This window comes from Trachurus trachurus (assembly GCF_905171665.1).
Source record: "Trachurus trachurus genome assembly, chromosome: 11".
In the NCBI taxonomy this organism is placed as follows: Eukaryota; Metazoa; Chordata; class Actinopteri; order Carangiformes; family Carangidae; genus Trachurus; species Trachurus trachurus.
In genome coordinates this window covers 5,466,144-5,481,327 of record NC_139904.1, presented here as the reverse complement: position 1 = coordinate 5,481,327, position 15,184 = coordinate 5,466,144, and the positions used below count along the sequence as shown (strand labels likewise).

General features: G+C 40.1%; 1 protein-coding gene across 1 annotated transcript; it reads right to left on the bottom strand.

Annotated features, from left to right (window-relative positions):
- Nucleotides 1–6,332: 6,332 nt before the first annotated feature.
- LOC310993869 (chitin synthase chs-2-like) lies at nt 6,333–14,683 on the bottom strand (the record flags this gene model as incomplete). Its single annotated transcript, XM_083982352.1, has 22 exons — nt 6,333–6,548; nt 7,441–7,534; nt 7,622–7,836; nt 7,931–8,041; nt 8,288–8,352; nt 8,448–8,476; nt 8,563–8,722; nt 8,811–9,089; nt 9,170–9,345; nt 9,517–9,689; nt 9,846–9,961; nt 10,058–10,258; nt 10,341–10,482; nt 10,563–10,664; nt 10,804–10,978; nt 11,060–11,221; nt 11,641–11,736; nt 11,873–12,056; nt 12,290–13,169; nt 13,352–13,540; nt 13,737–13,872; nt 14,658–14,683. 22 exons carry the CDS (start codon nt 14,681–14,683, stop codon nt 6,333–6,335), a joined length of 3,927 nt encoding a protein of 1,308 aa, XP_083838478.1.
- Nucleotides 14,684–15,184: the final 501 nt, after the last annotated feature.

Here is a 15,184-nt window from a genome sequence, read left to right as displayed (position 1 = left end):
GTCGATCTACGTTCCCACCCTCACCTATGGTCATGAACTCTGGGTCATGACCGAAAGAACGGGATCCCGGATACAAGCGGCCGAAATGAGTTTCCTCCGCAGGGTGGCGGGGCGCTCCCTTAGAGATAGGGTGAGGAGCTCTGTCACCCGGGAGGAGCTCGGAGTAGAGCCGCTGCTCCTCCACATCGAGAGGAGCCAGCTGAGGTGGCTCGGGCACCTGTATAGGATGCCCCCTGGACGCCTCCCTCGTGAGGTGTTCCGGGCATGTCCCACCGGGAGGAGGCCCCGAGGAAGACCCAGGACACGCTGGAGTGACTACGTCACTCGGCTGGCCTGGGAACGCCTTGGGGTCCCCCCGGAAGAGCTGGAGGAAGTGTCCGGGGAGAGGGAAGTCTGGGGATCCCTGCTCCGACTGCTGCCCCCGCGACCCGACTCCGGATCAAGCGGATGAAAATGGATGGATGGATGGATGGATGGATGGATGTTTTGAGAGCGAAAAAACTCAGGTGAGCGCAATATAGTTAGGCTACCCTCCAGTTTAACATGCTAGCTGAGTCGTTCATATCCTGTTGTTTACATTATTTCGTGGATATGAAACCTAATCATGTATGTTCTGTGTTGTACTATTACAAAATGGAAAGTAAGGAAATCAGAGGCAGATACAATGGATGTGTATCTAAGTTGAGTTTTAATTGTTCTTTCGTGGGTAATGCAGCAATTAAGCTAGCTAGCACAGCTGGTACAGCAGACCACCCATGTATGGATGTTATTCATTTAATATTTTATGTGTAATGTGTAGTGATTCGTTCATGCTTGCTATTAGGCTAGCCTATTCATTTACACAATTGTGTGTGGTGATGGATTTATTTGTACAGCTATATGGGATTTTGTTGCCATTGAATATGTGTCCACTGATTAAAAAAGAGGAATTTTATACTGTAGAGTAAATGGGTAATTGATTTAAGCCCATAGAAAATATACATTTTAAGAGAAAATCAATCTACTGCAGTGTGGATTTTGAAGATGGCGAGCCTAAACCCGAACCAGCAGACTGGAGAGCAGAATGCAAGTCTGTGGTTTCTTCATCGTGTCTTGAACTAAAGAAGGACAAGCATCTTTTTACTCAGGTAAGATCTCAGGTAAACTCAAACAAAATCATACTTCCCAATTAGTCAGACATAACTATAAAACTGTAACTATAAAAAGGAATTCAGGATACACTGAAGGATTTAAGTATTACAGTGTTGGTCCAATCTGTCTTCCTTGAGCATACATAACATTTTCTGATGGTGCAAGTTGAGTGAGTGAATGATATCTATCTATCTATCTATCTATCTATCTATCTATCTATCTATCTATCTATCTATCTATCTATCTATCTATCTATCTATCTATCTATCTATCTATCTATCTATCTATCTATCTATCTATCTATCTATCTATCTATCTATCTATCTATCTATCTGCATGTGTCAATGATAACTTAAGTATAATTAGATTACATAAGATGACAACTTTAATATAGGAGTCATAAAACCTCCAGCACACTCTTCCTCAGTCACAAATATGACGTGTTAATTACAGCAACACATTATGTTTTCCTTAAAACAACTTAAACTTATAGAAAAATGACTATTACATTGTAGATTTATAATAAATTACTAATATTGGTAATAACTCAACTTATATGATTCAAATTAGTAGCAGTAATAGAAAAAAAGAAGTATCAACTCACTTGAGCAGCGTCCTGTCTTCATCCATGTTTCTGACTACTGTGTGACTTTGACTGCTGCTCAGCACTATATGTTTCATCCACATGCCATCGTCATGACAGTAAAATTAAGCTCAACCCATGATTCATGGTAAAATGCATATACACACAAAAAATGTAAATATGTTCATGAAAATGCAGAAAAATAATTATGATCGCTGTATTTACCAGTGATCATCTCATTGATCTTTTGGATATAAACATCCACATGTGAGTTAGACTATGCAAACTGTGTTATAATTAGGCTACTATCTACATGAGTTATAGTTTGTGAACCTTGTTATTGCTGCTCTGTCTCTTGGCCATAAATCTAATTTGAATAGTCTGTTTCCATCAGTCAAACAACCCCTCAGGGTCAGTAAACCTGTAATCTGCAAAGTAAATGGTAACTAACGACGAAATAATGTCAAATCAAAGTTATACAATTTTAACTGGATTAATAAACTCATGTATAACAATTGTATTTTCATACTTAAATGGTGGATTCAGCATTAATAAATCAAGTATTATATCATGTCATTTTTGGTAATAAGCTCACTTATTAGTGTGAGTAAATGATTAACAAACTATTTCAATGAACATTTATGCTGCACTTACACATATAATAATTAAGCCATGTGCTAATGGTTAGTGAATGTGTTTAGATTATTATTATTAGTAGTAGTAATTGACTTACTACTTAGTATTAATAGGGAGAATGCTTTATAAATTATAGTATTTAAACAGATGGGAAAATGTGTTGAGAAATATTTGCATACAAGCTTTTATTCAAAAACATCTACAGGCCACTAGAGGGTAGCACCGGCCCATTAGAGACCTAATAATTAGTTAAACGATGCACTGACACAACCGGTCCTACCTGACAGATCGGCTCTGCTTGTTGCACAGGCCACACACAGAAGCTGAAAAATCCCCAGGTTATTGTATGTACTCTGTCACAACATTTTTTTAAAAATATTTTTTTGCCTTCATTTGATAGTATAGTTGAGAGAGACAGGAAATGGGGAGGCAGAGACAGGGGGAGTGACATGCAGTAAAGGGCCGCCCGATGCATTTAAAAACAGTTTCATGATCTGAACTCTTAGTGCCAATATAAACAGTGGAGCACCAGCTTCATCCTTTCAGTTGTGAAGTGAGACAAAGGTAGCAAAACCACAGGTTTGTGGCTGAGATCAAATTGAAAGCTGAGTTTAAAGATTGGAGTGGGACAACCAGTGATTGCTGAGGACTTACGTAAATAGGAAGTGATAATTCAGTCATGGCCACATCCACTCATGGGTCAGAACAACATGATGATCTTGACTGACTGTGACTCATAATCAGGACATTTTATTTAATATAAAAGGCACCAGCATCTACAAGTTTGTAATTTGACTTGCCGTAGGTTAAGTTAAGCTATAAACTTGAAGGCTTTTTGTCAAGCATCTCTCTGGAGCTCTAGTAACCGCCCATCAGTGTCAGCCAATCGGAAGAGAGGAGGCTCTGAGCCTCTCTCCTGATTGGCTGACTGTTCCAAGTGAGCTCATAAACATGATGAAAGAGCAGATTTCATGTAAAACACTCAGAGAAAAGTATTGAATGGTGCATCCAGGTGGGCAGGGCTGTTGTGACATCACAAAATCATAAAATCAGAGGAAGTCCTGATGGCTGGTTTGGGCTGGTTTAAAGGCTCAGTTTCTGATTACAGGCTGTGTGCATTTCTCTGTGGACTGAGGCTTTGGTACTTTGACAGTATAGAACATAGAGCTGCTTTATAATAAAGAAGAACTGAAATGAATGGAGCTTTAGAGGAAATGTCCAGCTTCATGGGATAATTATAACAAACAAAATGTATTTTTCAAATTTCATTTTTATTTAGCACATATTCACAAATGACCAAAGAATGTTTCCCTTGGCCACATTTCAACCCACAAAATCTCCTAGTGCTCCGACACACACTGCATAGGCCAATGTGAAAAAAAAAAAAGAATGAGTTATTTGTCAGAAAAGCAACAAAGTTGGGGCGGTGCGTGGCGCAGTGGGTAGAGCGGCCGTCCCATGTAGAGGCTACAGTCCTCGCCGCAGGCGTCCCCGGTTCGAATCCCGCGTCGGGCAGACCTTTCCTGCATGTCATTCCCCCTCTCTCTGCCTCCCTATTTCCTGTCTATCTCTACTGTCATCACTATCAAATAAAAAGCAAAAAAAAAAAAAAAAAAAGAAAAGCAACAAAGTTACCAGCGTTGATTCAGTTACACACCACAAGACTGTGAAAGTAGAATAAGTTTCACTTTCATGGCACAGGGTTGATTATTTTCTCCTGTCTGATGGAGTTAGGGAGTATTATACACAATGCAACATAAAATGCAGATGTATGTATGACATTAGATACATTTTGTGTTGTTCTGCCGGTTTCTGCTTGTACAAGTGTACATAAATATCACGCTGTATGTCAGAGGCGACGGTGACTCGTCTTCAGGTGAAGAGGGTCCTCTACCTGTATAACAAGTGGAGCATGGGAAGAATGTGGCAGTGAGACCTTTACAATTACCTGAGTAAATCAAGTCAATTAAACTAAAGATGATTGCTTTTTTGCCATTTTGTGAGAATTACAGGCTGGACCATACTCTTTTGAAGGTATGCTTCAATTACCCAATCATTTCCACTGTAGTTACTTTAATAATTGTTAATTGTCAGTTTAAAAAGTGATTTAATGTTGCTCAACACTGTCATGACAATGCATTGAAACATTTGGCCAATGTAAAGTTGCTCAACAAACCACAAACACAACATTGACAGATTGTCAGTATTAGGTTATTGCATAGCTAAAAGTGGTTTATTTACCCATCAAACAAACTGTGAGCAACGTTGCAATTCATAGTTTCTATTTGATTAATGTAGCTCAAATATAAACAAGCCAGCCTGATAATCTAACCTTCAAACTTGAGAAAGCATAATATGTAATTGTATTAATTGTTAATGATTAGATTGTGAAGGTGTGAAAGCTCCATACAGTGTAAAGGTAGATGTTTCTATTAGAGTTCTACACAGTATAAAGGTGGATGTCCATGTGTAGTGTGGCCTTCTTAAACTGATTCTCTTTTACTATTGTTGTGACTCTTTTAGTTTTTATTTTGTATTCCTGTATTTTAATGTTATTTTACTGTTATGTATTTTAATCTGTACCAATCGTTTTATTGTTAAGCACCTTGTAACTTTACTGAGCTCTACAAATAAAATAATAATAATTATTATTATAAGGCAGCTCTAGATTCTATATTATAGTATATAATACTGTGAAAGTATCACACAGCCTATTGAGAAATTCAGAAATGGATCCTTAAAACCAGTCAGGACTTCCCATCACCAATTCACATATTTTCATTTTTGGATTAGATTATCCATGCATGACTCCACACAGAAAGTTTCCAGGATCAAACCCAGAACTTTCTTGCTGTGAGGTTACAGTGCTAACCACTGCACTGAACATTCGCTTCTTTAAAAAACCAGAATAACAGGTGTATGCATTAACATAATTTACAAGATAGATAAAATGTGCAGCATTTCACTGTGATGTCAGAGTACCAGAACCCCCTGCCTCTTTTTTTGCTATCCATGATCAGAGTACTTAACTGTCCAGGTGCACGTCTAGATATGCACAATTGGGCACCAGTATAATGACTGTATATACAGTAAACAGTGTAATTATATATGTATGGTATGTGAATGTTGTTTGACTATACACCTAATTAGCCATTAACAGGAAGTTGGAATGAGAGGGTGTCAGCTCAAAGATGATCTGATAAATCACTGACAGTCGCCAGAGGGATAACTCACACACACTGTAAATTTACATTTACTGTGATGTAGCTGCTGCTCCACACTGCAAAATATCGCAATAATAAACTCAAGAGTATGACATGCATGATATGCTTTGAATGTATGAGTTTAATAAAATCACATTTCCTTAAATAGGGTTCATAAAAGGGGAAACAAGTAAATTCCCATTAACAACATTAAAATGACACACTTATCTTACCTTCCTTCTATTTTCTTAAATATGAAACATACATATTTGTACAGTACATTTGGAATAAAAACAACCAAGCACACACACAAAAAAAATCATACTTATCTTAACTAACTAAAACGCACAAAACAGGAAAATACAGACAGTTCATTGTAGCTTTAAAAAGTAAAAATACACAGCACAGAAGCTGTTGGCAGGTAAGGCAGCCGACACTTTGCATATATGCTTTGAAGCTCACATGCAAATCCAAGACATTCAACAAATTACAGATAATTCTTCTTTAAAAAAATCCCTGATTTAAGACTTCTACAAGATTTTCACCATGTAGAGAACTTCATTAACTCATCTCTGGACAGAGACACAGACAAAGCCACCCCTTTTCACAGCTACTGTTTTAAACGTCAGTTGTTCCTCCTCACTTTACAGTGCATTAAATATGGAAGCAGCAAATTTGACAGTGTAACATGACACAACAGATGCTTCATAAATAACATTCACCATGTAACATTTAGTCACATGATATTGTCTGGTGCTTTCACTTGTGAGAGTGTGTGTTCACACCATCGTCCCTACATCTGTGCTCGTGCTGTAAAAATTTAAGTTGAACTCATCTACATTGTCTTCAAGCTCAGAGTCCAATTGAGACAAGGACAGGGAGCTGGTGTTGAAATCAGAGTGTAGGTCGGAGTTGGAATCATAGTCGATGTCGACATTGGAGTCAGGGTTGAAGGCAGGGTTGGAGTCAGGGTTGGATTCGGTGTTGGAGTCGGTCTGAGGAGAAACATTAACATCAGTGCAAATTAAAGTCATTGCACCTGGAACACTTAAGGCAAGTGTCTAATCCACGTGAGGAGGGTGGGGTACTTTCAGTAATTGAAGAAAAGTGATGGCAGAGCAATTGAATGCTATTTTCTGTCATGATTTACTTGCACAACACTGATAATACTATAGTGAGGTAAATTGGACACATTTAAATTGGGCTCATTAAGATACATTTTTCTGCTGAATGTGTGGAGGCCAACACCTACAAACTCACGTTTCACTGCCCTTTAACGTATAGGTTATAGTTAAAATTTGACTTTCAAGGAGAAGTACAAGCTAGAATTACATAATTATAAAACTATGTATCGGCTTCGGCGATATTTCACAACCTGTCTTTATCAGAGCTTTGTTGAAGTCATGTTGTGTCAAGTTTTGAGCTACAATACCTTAAAATGACTGTTAAAGCTGCACCTGTCAGGACTGATCAAACATGTTGTACGCACAGACAGAGGCTCTGTAACTCTCTAAGGTATAATGGACTAAGATTAGTATTTGTAGTAAGAATCAGGGGTGAAAATAGCCTATAACATTGTACTAATAAAATATTTTGTGGTGAAACGTGAACAACAGCTGCCAGCCAAACCATATTAAAAAAATAACAAGAACAAACAACCCACCCCCCATATGTGCTAATCTTGAATTTAATCTGAAAACACCACACTAATTAATTGCTCCAAAACAGTCCAGAATTGCTCATGTAGCGTCTGTTGTGATGCACAACCCCATCTATATTTTGGTTAATGTTAGTGTTGTGTTGCAGAGCAGTGAACAATACAGGAGGTAAATGTAGGTGGTTGTACATTTTTTCGTCACTGGTAACAATTGAAAGAGTTGTAAATACCTTTTCGCCCAGCAGATACAAGTCTTGTTTATCAGATTTTTGCTCCTGAGGCACAGTGTCCATAAAGGCAACATAATGGATGAGGGTGTAGATTCTAGAACAAAAAAGATTTTGATCAGTGAGTGAACATCATCAGCTTCACAACACTCTGGAGAAAAACATCCAAGGTATAAGTGGTTACCTATGATAGAACATGGCAAAGAACTGGATCACCACTGATGTCGCAAACCCCAGGATGAACATGAAGGCAATGGGATCGATCTGTACGTCTTCTCCGGTGTATTCAAGGTTGTGATCGACCTTTGGTAGCTTGATGGCAAATGCGGCATCAAAGATCTGAAGGGTGAAGGTCGCCACTAACCACAGCGCATTCAAGATGAAGAAGGCAAAGTTGACCTGTTTAATATGAGGACGATATGATTACTTTAAAATCAACTGCACAGCAGGTTTCTGTCAGACGTGAAGCACAATTCAAGTTCCTCATGCCTACCTTGTTTCTCAGCTCCCGCAAGTCATTGGCCATCTTTTTCTTTTTCTCTTTGTCGTCGGGAAGAGGTTTCAGGTACTTCTCTTGAAGCTCTTTCCAGAACTCCTGTTCCTCCTGCAGAGAAACACAGAAAACCTTCTTATTTAATTACTCTCAATGGGGCAGGACACCCCTGTACTCCTCACTCTTAAAGGCACCTTCAGCTCTTGGTCCTGTTCTTGAATTTTCTTCGTCTGCTTTTTGTAGCACTTGGCAAACAGTATTGCAGCATATCACTGCCATGTGTAGAACAGTGATAATTCAAATAGGATTCAGTAGCAGTCAACAGTCAATACAACTGATAAAATGAGATGCAAGCACCTGGTCAAGGGAATCCTCTTGCAGTTGCATGTCACTGGACAACTCTTTTAGCTGTGTGACCCAGCCTGGAGAAGAGAGCAAGTGTTATCGTTAAATTGTGTTGGAATTTTACCAATATTGAGAAAATTATGCTTATTTTTACCAAATTTTTGGAACTTACATTGGGCCTCAAAAACAGGGGGCACTTGGCTGAAGCACAAACAAAAAGTACTAGTGTTATTACAAAGTTTGTATTACTGATGAATTTAAGTCAGTGTTCAGCCTTTAGAGCTTACCTCTGCTCTTCTGCTGTGATCCTGTCATCTTCTACAATTGTATTTTGAGGTTCAGGCTGTTCAGGCTCCTGGATTATGTTCTCCTGGCCAACACTGGGACTCGGAGGAGTGGATCTTTTACATTTACAGCACGCAAAGTACCGCTGGACGATGTTTCTGGCTGCAAAAGTTGAGTAAACATTAACTTTGGCCCTACACGGACAGAGCTAGTGTTTCACTGTAAGATATACCAAGAGTTTGCCACCTACCTTTCTGCACTGTTGTCTGTGGGGTGGTCACTGGCGCTGCACGGGGCCCACCAGCAGGTTTGGTCTCCCGGGTGCCCCAGGACACGTTGTTCAGGTTGACCATGGAGTAAATGGTGAGGAGGAGATAGGCGCTGGGGATGCAGATGATGTAGAGAAGGCCATAGAACACGAGGGGGAATTCCTGAGGATGCATTATAGCAGTGATGATATAAATTGAGGCCATGACGATGACAAACATGCTGGTCGGTGTCAGGATGGTTCTGTCTTTCACCATTGAACCTGAAAGAGAGCAAGATTTTGGGATCAAAGCAGTTTCAAGCACAATGTGATAAAGTTGGACCTTTTGGAACAGAACTTACCAATAATAGACATTATCACCACCAGCATTAGGAATGCATATATTACACTCATGACTCCTGCAATAGTGATCTGAGTGTCCGCCTTGAGTTTAAAGCAAAGGATAAGGTAGATGGACGGGGGTATCACAGATATAACCAGAGCTCCGGCAGCATGGATGTTAAAGACAAAGGCCAAACTACCTGGAGGACACAACAGTAGAAGAAAACACACAGAGCTGAACTTCAGATGTTGTTCTTGCCTTTAACATTCATTTGATGTGCATTATATACTTTCAGTAAACATTTAAAACAACTACAGGCGCAGGGAACACTTTTATAGATGAATGCCTCACGCTCAACACTGACACCAACCTGCAACCAAGAGGCAGATGGTAGCCGGTGCTAGAATGGCTGACATCAAGGCAAAGAGCTGGTAGAACATGAAGGCTTTGGACATGGATGGGTTCCTCTTGGAAATCATTTTGGTGGAGCCCAATATATCCACAACATTGGCCATTGTGGATGGTCCCCATCGGCGACGCTGTAAATGGCAGATAGCCGTTAGCATGCCTAAATGGCTACATGACAACTTATAAGAGCATGAGAGCAACACTCATAAATGTGATTGGAAGTTATTTAGATGCCAAATCTTAATGGGTTTTTAAATGACCTCTTATCGGCTACAGGCTGCTCTCACCTGGTTGTAGAGTTCTTTGAAGTCTTCAGGCGCGTTGGTGTATGCATCAGATGCAGCATTGTATTCCACTCTCCATCCCTGCTTCAGTAGTAGAGTGCAGAGCCAGCGGTCCTCACCTGAACACAGCAGAAAATACATTCTTGAGGTAAATGCCGAATTGGTCCCAGACTTGAGAATCTGAGTGAGGTACAGGAAGATCTACCAACTGCTACCTTGATCGTATTGGACATAGTGGTTTGCCTCCATGGATTTGGTGGAGTATCTCTTCATCACGTTATCGTCCATCAGCGCCTCTGCTCTGAACAGACTGAAGCAGCCAGGGCTGCAAAGCACGGAGCCAAACACGTGCTCTGCTGTCTTCTGCAGCCAATGACTGACAGCATACTCAAACTTCTGGAACCACACTGCAGGACCTATGGAGAAAACAAAGATGTATTGTATCCCAGCTCAATTTTGCCAAATGTTTGTTTTTTCCGTTTTGTACTTGGTGCCAACCTGATCCAGTGGGGTGAATCCTTCCACATGCTGCCCCAACACGTGGGTACATTTTCAGACGATCAATGAGCAGCATCAGAGCAGCTGGCTGGAAGTCTGTGTCACCATCTAAAGCCAAGAGGTAGGTGTTGTGCTTCTCTTTCTGATGGAAGACAAACAATTGGTTCATTTTGGGGAAATTAGGTGGATGCCTATTCAAGATCATCACATTATTAATCTCACCTGGACCTCTGCTCTCAGATACTTCTCATTCTCTCTCTCCTGCCAGCGCACATAATATTTGGTCATGAGTTTCCAGCCCAGAAGATAGTAAAGGTACATGATCTGCAAAATGAGAATCACCAAAATGTATATCTCTCACAATGCATGTGTCCAAATACTGCTGATTATGAAACAAAATAATGTTCATTTGAACTATGGAAGGATTATAAATGGACTCGTTCATAGTTTGACATTTTCCTACTTGAGACCATCTTTTTTTGTGGCGGATGAGCTCCCTGTCCTTGAAGTGAACTTCGATGGAGTTCCCATGAGGCATGGTGACAACAAGGCGACCTCCGTATGGTGTCCTAATGACTGTCTGATCTGGGATTTGCTGCTTCTTTGTGAAGAACTTATCATCTATGTTTGTGAAGATGCTGATGACAGAGAACAATAAATCATTTTGATAGCAATTCATTTTTCATGACTCTAAACCATCTGTGAGCTGAAGTTCTTACCCATAAACTTCTGTGATGATCTCCACAAGGTTCTTTGCGTAACTGTTGAGGAGACGCTCCTGACTACCGCATGCATCTTCAAACGCGTCATCAAAGTAGATATGAGCTTCAAAGGAGAAATCTTGGATCTTTGATTCTTCCTTTGGTCTATACCTGTCCAGTCTGCAAAGGACGTGAAAACACAAAGAGGGATAATTACTATGGTTAAGAAGAATACACTTCTGCCTGGTCTGAGGATACAAAGTTCTGAAAAATTAAAATCTGACAGTAACAAACTGGGTTTTAAGGGTGTGGATTTGGTCTAAACAGTGATAAGGACATGACAACTCATCCAAAATAAGAAGCAATGCAATTTGTATGTTGCAAAGCAAGAAGCTTAATTCACACTCATTCTCTGGGAGACCATATACTTCCACATGTGGGTCGATTCCAGCAGTTATCTTCTACTGTTGTCTGACAGCCACAACATTTTCTGTGTGTACAGTACATCAGAACTGGTCCTGTTAATGTTGTAAGTATGTTTGGGGTTGCATTTCTTTTGCTGTAGAGTCAGAGTGCAAAAATGAGAGCAAAAAACTCACCTAAATATTGACACAATGATGTTTATCATCTCATCATAGGTCTCATGCCACATGGTTGCACAGAGATAGACCATCGATGCATCAAATGCTCTGGAACTTTACATGGAAAAAGATTTGTAAATTCTGATTTTTGATAGATATCCACAGTCAATCTCAAGGCGAAGTTTCAAGTCCAAGCAGACCTTGACAAACTGATTGAACAGAATCCCACACCAGCATTAAATACACTTACTTCTTCGTTTTGTTCCTGGTCTGGATGTCAAAGCGGGTGTTGAGTAGCAGTGACTGTTCAATAAAGGCTCCTTCGTACAGCCTCCTGACGAACAAGTCTTGCGTTCTCTGAATCCGATATACATTGAGGTACCAGAGGTGGAGAGTGGCCAACACAAGCCCAAGCCACCATGCCACAGCAGAACCTGAGGGAACACAGAAACAGAAGACCAATGAAATGTGTATGCAATTGATTAAAAAACAAAACAATACAAACATCACAGTGGAAAGTTTGTAAAGATGGATTTTTCTTCTTCAAAGCAATTGGCACACAGCACAGCACTGTGACAGACAGGTCAGCATGTGGTGCTCTTAAGTAGTTTGCTTTGTTTTCATGTCTACATGTAAAATTAGCTTATACCTGGCTATGTTTCATTACCTGTCAGCATTCCAATGTCTGCTATGTTGGACATGTCCAGGAAGCACAGTGTGTGTGTAACATCCATGACCAGTTGTGGGAACACGCTGCCATTCACACTATGGTTTCTTCCATCCACAACCACACTGCAGTAGCTTGTGAAGTTGATGCCTTCAGTCCCGTTCACACTGTTTTTGTAGTCCTCATAGTAAACAATGACAGGGACGACCAGCAGAGCCATGACAGCCAGAGAAGCCAGGTACAGAGGCATGATGAAGCAGCGTCGCATGGCGTGCATCTTGCAGGCCGCAACAGCGAACCAGTGGCAGAGAACTGAGGAGATTAGCTGCACCCCAACAGTGATGGCTATAATCCTTGTCTCACGACTGGGGATGGATTTCACCACCTCCCAGTCCATTTCTGACAGAGGGACGTAGGCTCCCAGCACACTACCAGTCACCACGACCCTGAGCAGGCTGGAGAGGATGTGCAGGATGTTCTGGCCTCTCCTCATGTCTATTGAAAGGTTTTTGAGGAAGATGGAGCTGCTGTTCTCGCCAATCAATCTGAAGTAGTTCTCCCACCAGTTGAAGGACACCAAGAAGGACCCACCAACAGCCAGACCCACCCAAATGATCATCTTGATATCAGTAGGATCTTTCATTATGTATAAGGCAAGGAATATGCCATGACCGATCAGAAGGAGGAGGAAGGCAGTGATGGACGGAAGCAGGAAGCGGTTCCTCTCCTTGGCACTGCACTGAGAGATCACCTGTAGGAAGGTAGAGAGGATGGCTACGCTGTTCAGGATCGTCACATTGGTCACGATGTCCAAGTGTGGCATCGCTACGATGGTGAGGATTGCTGCACCCGCAGACACCACAAACTCAAAGAACAGAACCTGGAAAAGGAGCAGAGTTACATTTACATTACAACATCAGATTACGTTTTTGGTTTGTGTTACTCCAGTGATGAAAGAAGAGGAAAAAAAATTGTTATTGACATATTTCATATAAAAAATAAGGCTTTTCTCGGTTGTTGAGAAGGAGGCACAAAGTTACAACTTCTTTTCTGGGTTCTCACCAAAGTCACAGTTCTTTTGGCTGGCATCTTTGCGGATTTGTGACACGTCTTCCAGAGGCTTTTGAGGAGCAGCAGAACACTGGAGGCGATGAGAGAGCAGCCGATGCACAAAAGAGCGACGGGTTTCTGCTCTGCAGGGAGAGTCTTTGTTCCTTCATTGGCCAAGGTGATGAGGAGCAGCAGAGACGTCTGAATAAGCAAACAAAGACCAGAGCAGATAAGTGCTTCATGAAATGATAAAGGGAATCACAATTTATGATCAGCGACTTTTTAAATATATTTTATTTCGATAATCTAGAAGTGTTTTGTTATATCAACTTTTTCTTTTACTTGGCTAGATTAAGTTTCACACAAACAAATATACACATAAAAAAAAGTTACAGACCTTGCTACACAGTGCCAAACCAAACACAGACACAGCCACTACACAAAGACACAGGGTCTTCAGTAGTTTGATCAGTTTCCAGGGCGTTTGTTCATCATCAATGACAGGGAGTTCTCGACAGGTGTCCCACGGTCTCCTGGAGAAGGACACCAACATCAGGAGACATAATAGTGGAAGATAGCAAGGATGCAGGTAGATACTATCTATCTATCTATCCATCTAACTATCTGTCTGTCTGTCTGTGTTAATTACTGCAACTATCAACAGTCAATGTAAAGCTGGATTTATATCTCTCATTATGTTCATGTTACATCTAGAGCCACAACTGCTCCTGGAACGAATTTTACTCAAAAGAGTTTGAATTCTGTGCATCCAAAAAAGCAAGCATGAGAAACTAAACCACATGAACAGTGCAAAATATAGGCTTTACGTAATCGTCAACCATTTGATTGCTAGAATATAGCGGTAAACTGTCTATTCGATAGAGACAATACAATGTTAATGAACATCAGGACAAATTACACAAAGTTAATACATTAGATTGGAATACATATTCAAATTTACTTCTGTGAACCCCAGACCAGTTATATAAAGCCAAAAAACAAAACAAAAAACCTAACATCCCACAATGCGCTATTTAAAATCTCAATTCACAACCAGAGTTTTTCTTCCATACAGTACCAGTAAGATTATAAGAATACAACCCCATCCACATTCTACTAAACATTTGTGTGTTCTGCTTAAAAAAATTAAATGAGATAATTAAGCATGTCAAAGTAAATCACAAATTTTTCAGTCAATTGAAGTATGTATTTCTTTCAGTTAAAGTGTAGATTCATACTGAATTTCCACCATAAGTAATAGAAAAATGAAATAAATAATATATAATAAAACATTTTAAAAGAAAAAGTATTAACTCACTTGAGCAGCGTCCTGTCTTCATCCATGTTTCTGACTACTGTATGACTTTGATTGACTGCTGCTGAGCACTGTGTTTCATCCACATGCCATCACCATAACAGTAGAGTAAGCTCAACCCCTCATTAAGAGCCAACCCTCAAGATAAGGATGTTGGAAGTGGGACGAGGTAAAGTGGAACCAAAGTTTCTGAATACCTTTGAGCTGTAAACGTGTTTGATTTAAAGTAAACCTGGTACACCGACTCACATGGCTGCAGACACATGTTCCCACTTTTTACGTGCAGCAAAATTACAACTCAGTGCACACACACAAAGTAAATTTTAATGCAGAAAAAAAGTTTTCAAGCGTTACTCAGTGAGTTAAATATTGCACTGTCTTTCAGATCAATTTCTAGTTGATTTCATATTCTTTAAAAAACTACAAATATAAATTAATAAAAACATTTCGTAATTGTAATAAATTTCCAATAAATCATATTTTGCAAAATCAGAGGATCTAGTTTATTACTTTAATCTCAAACATGTTAA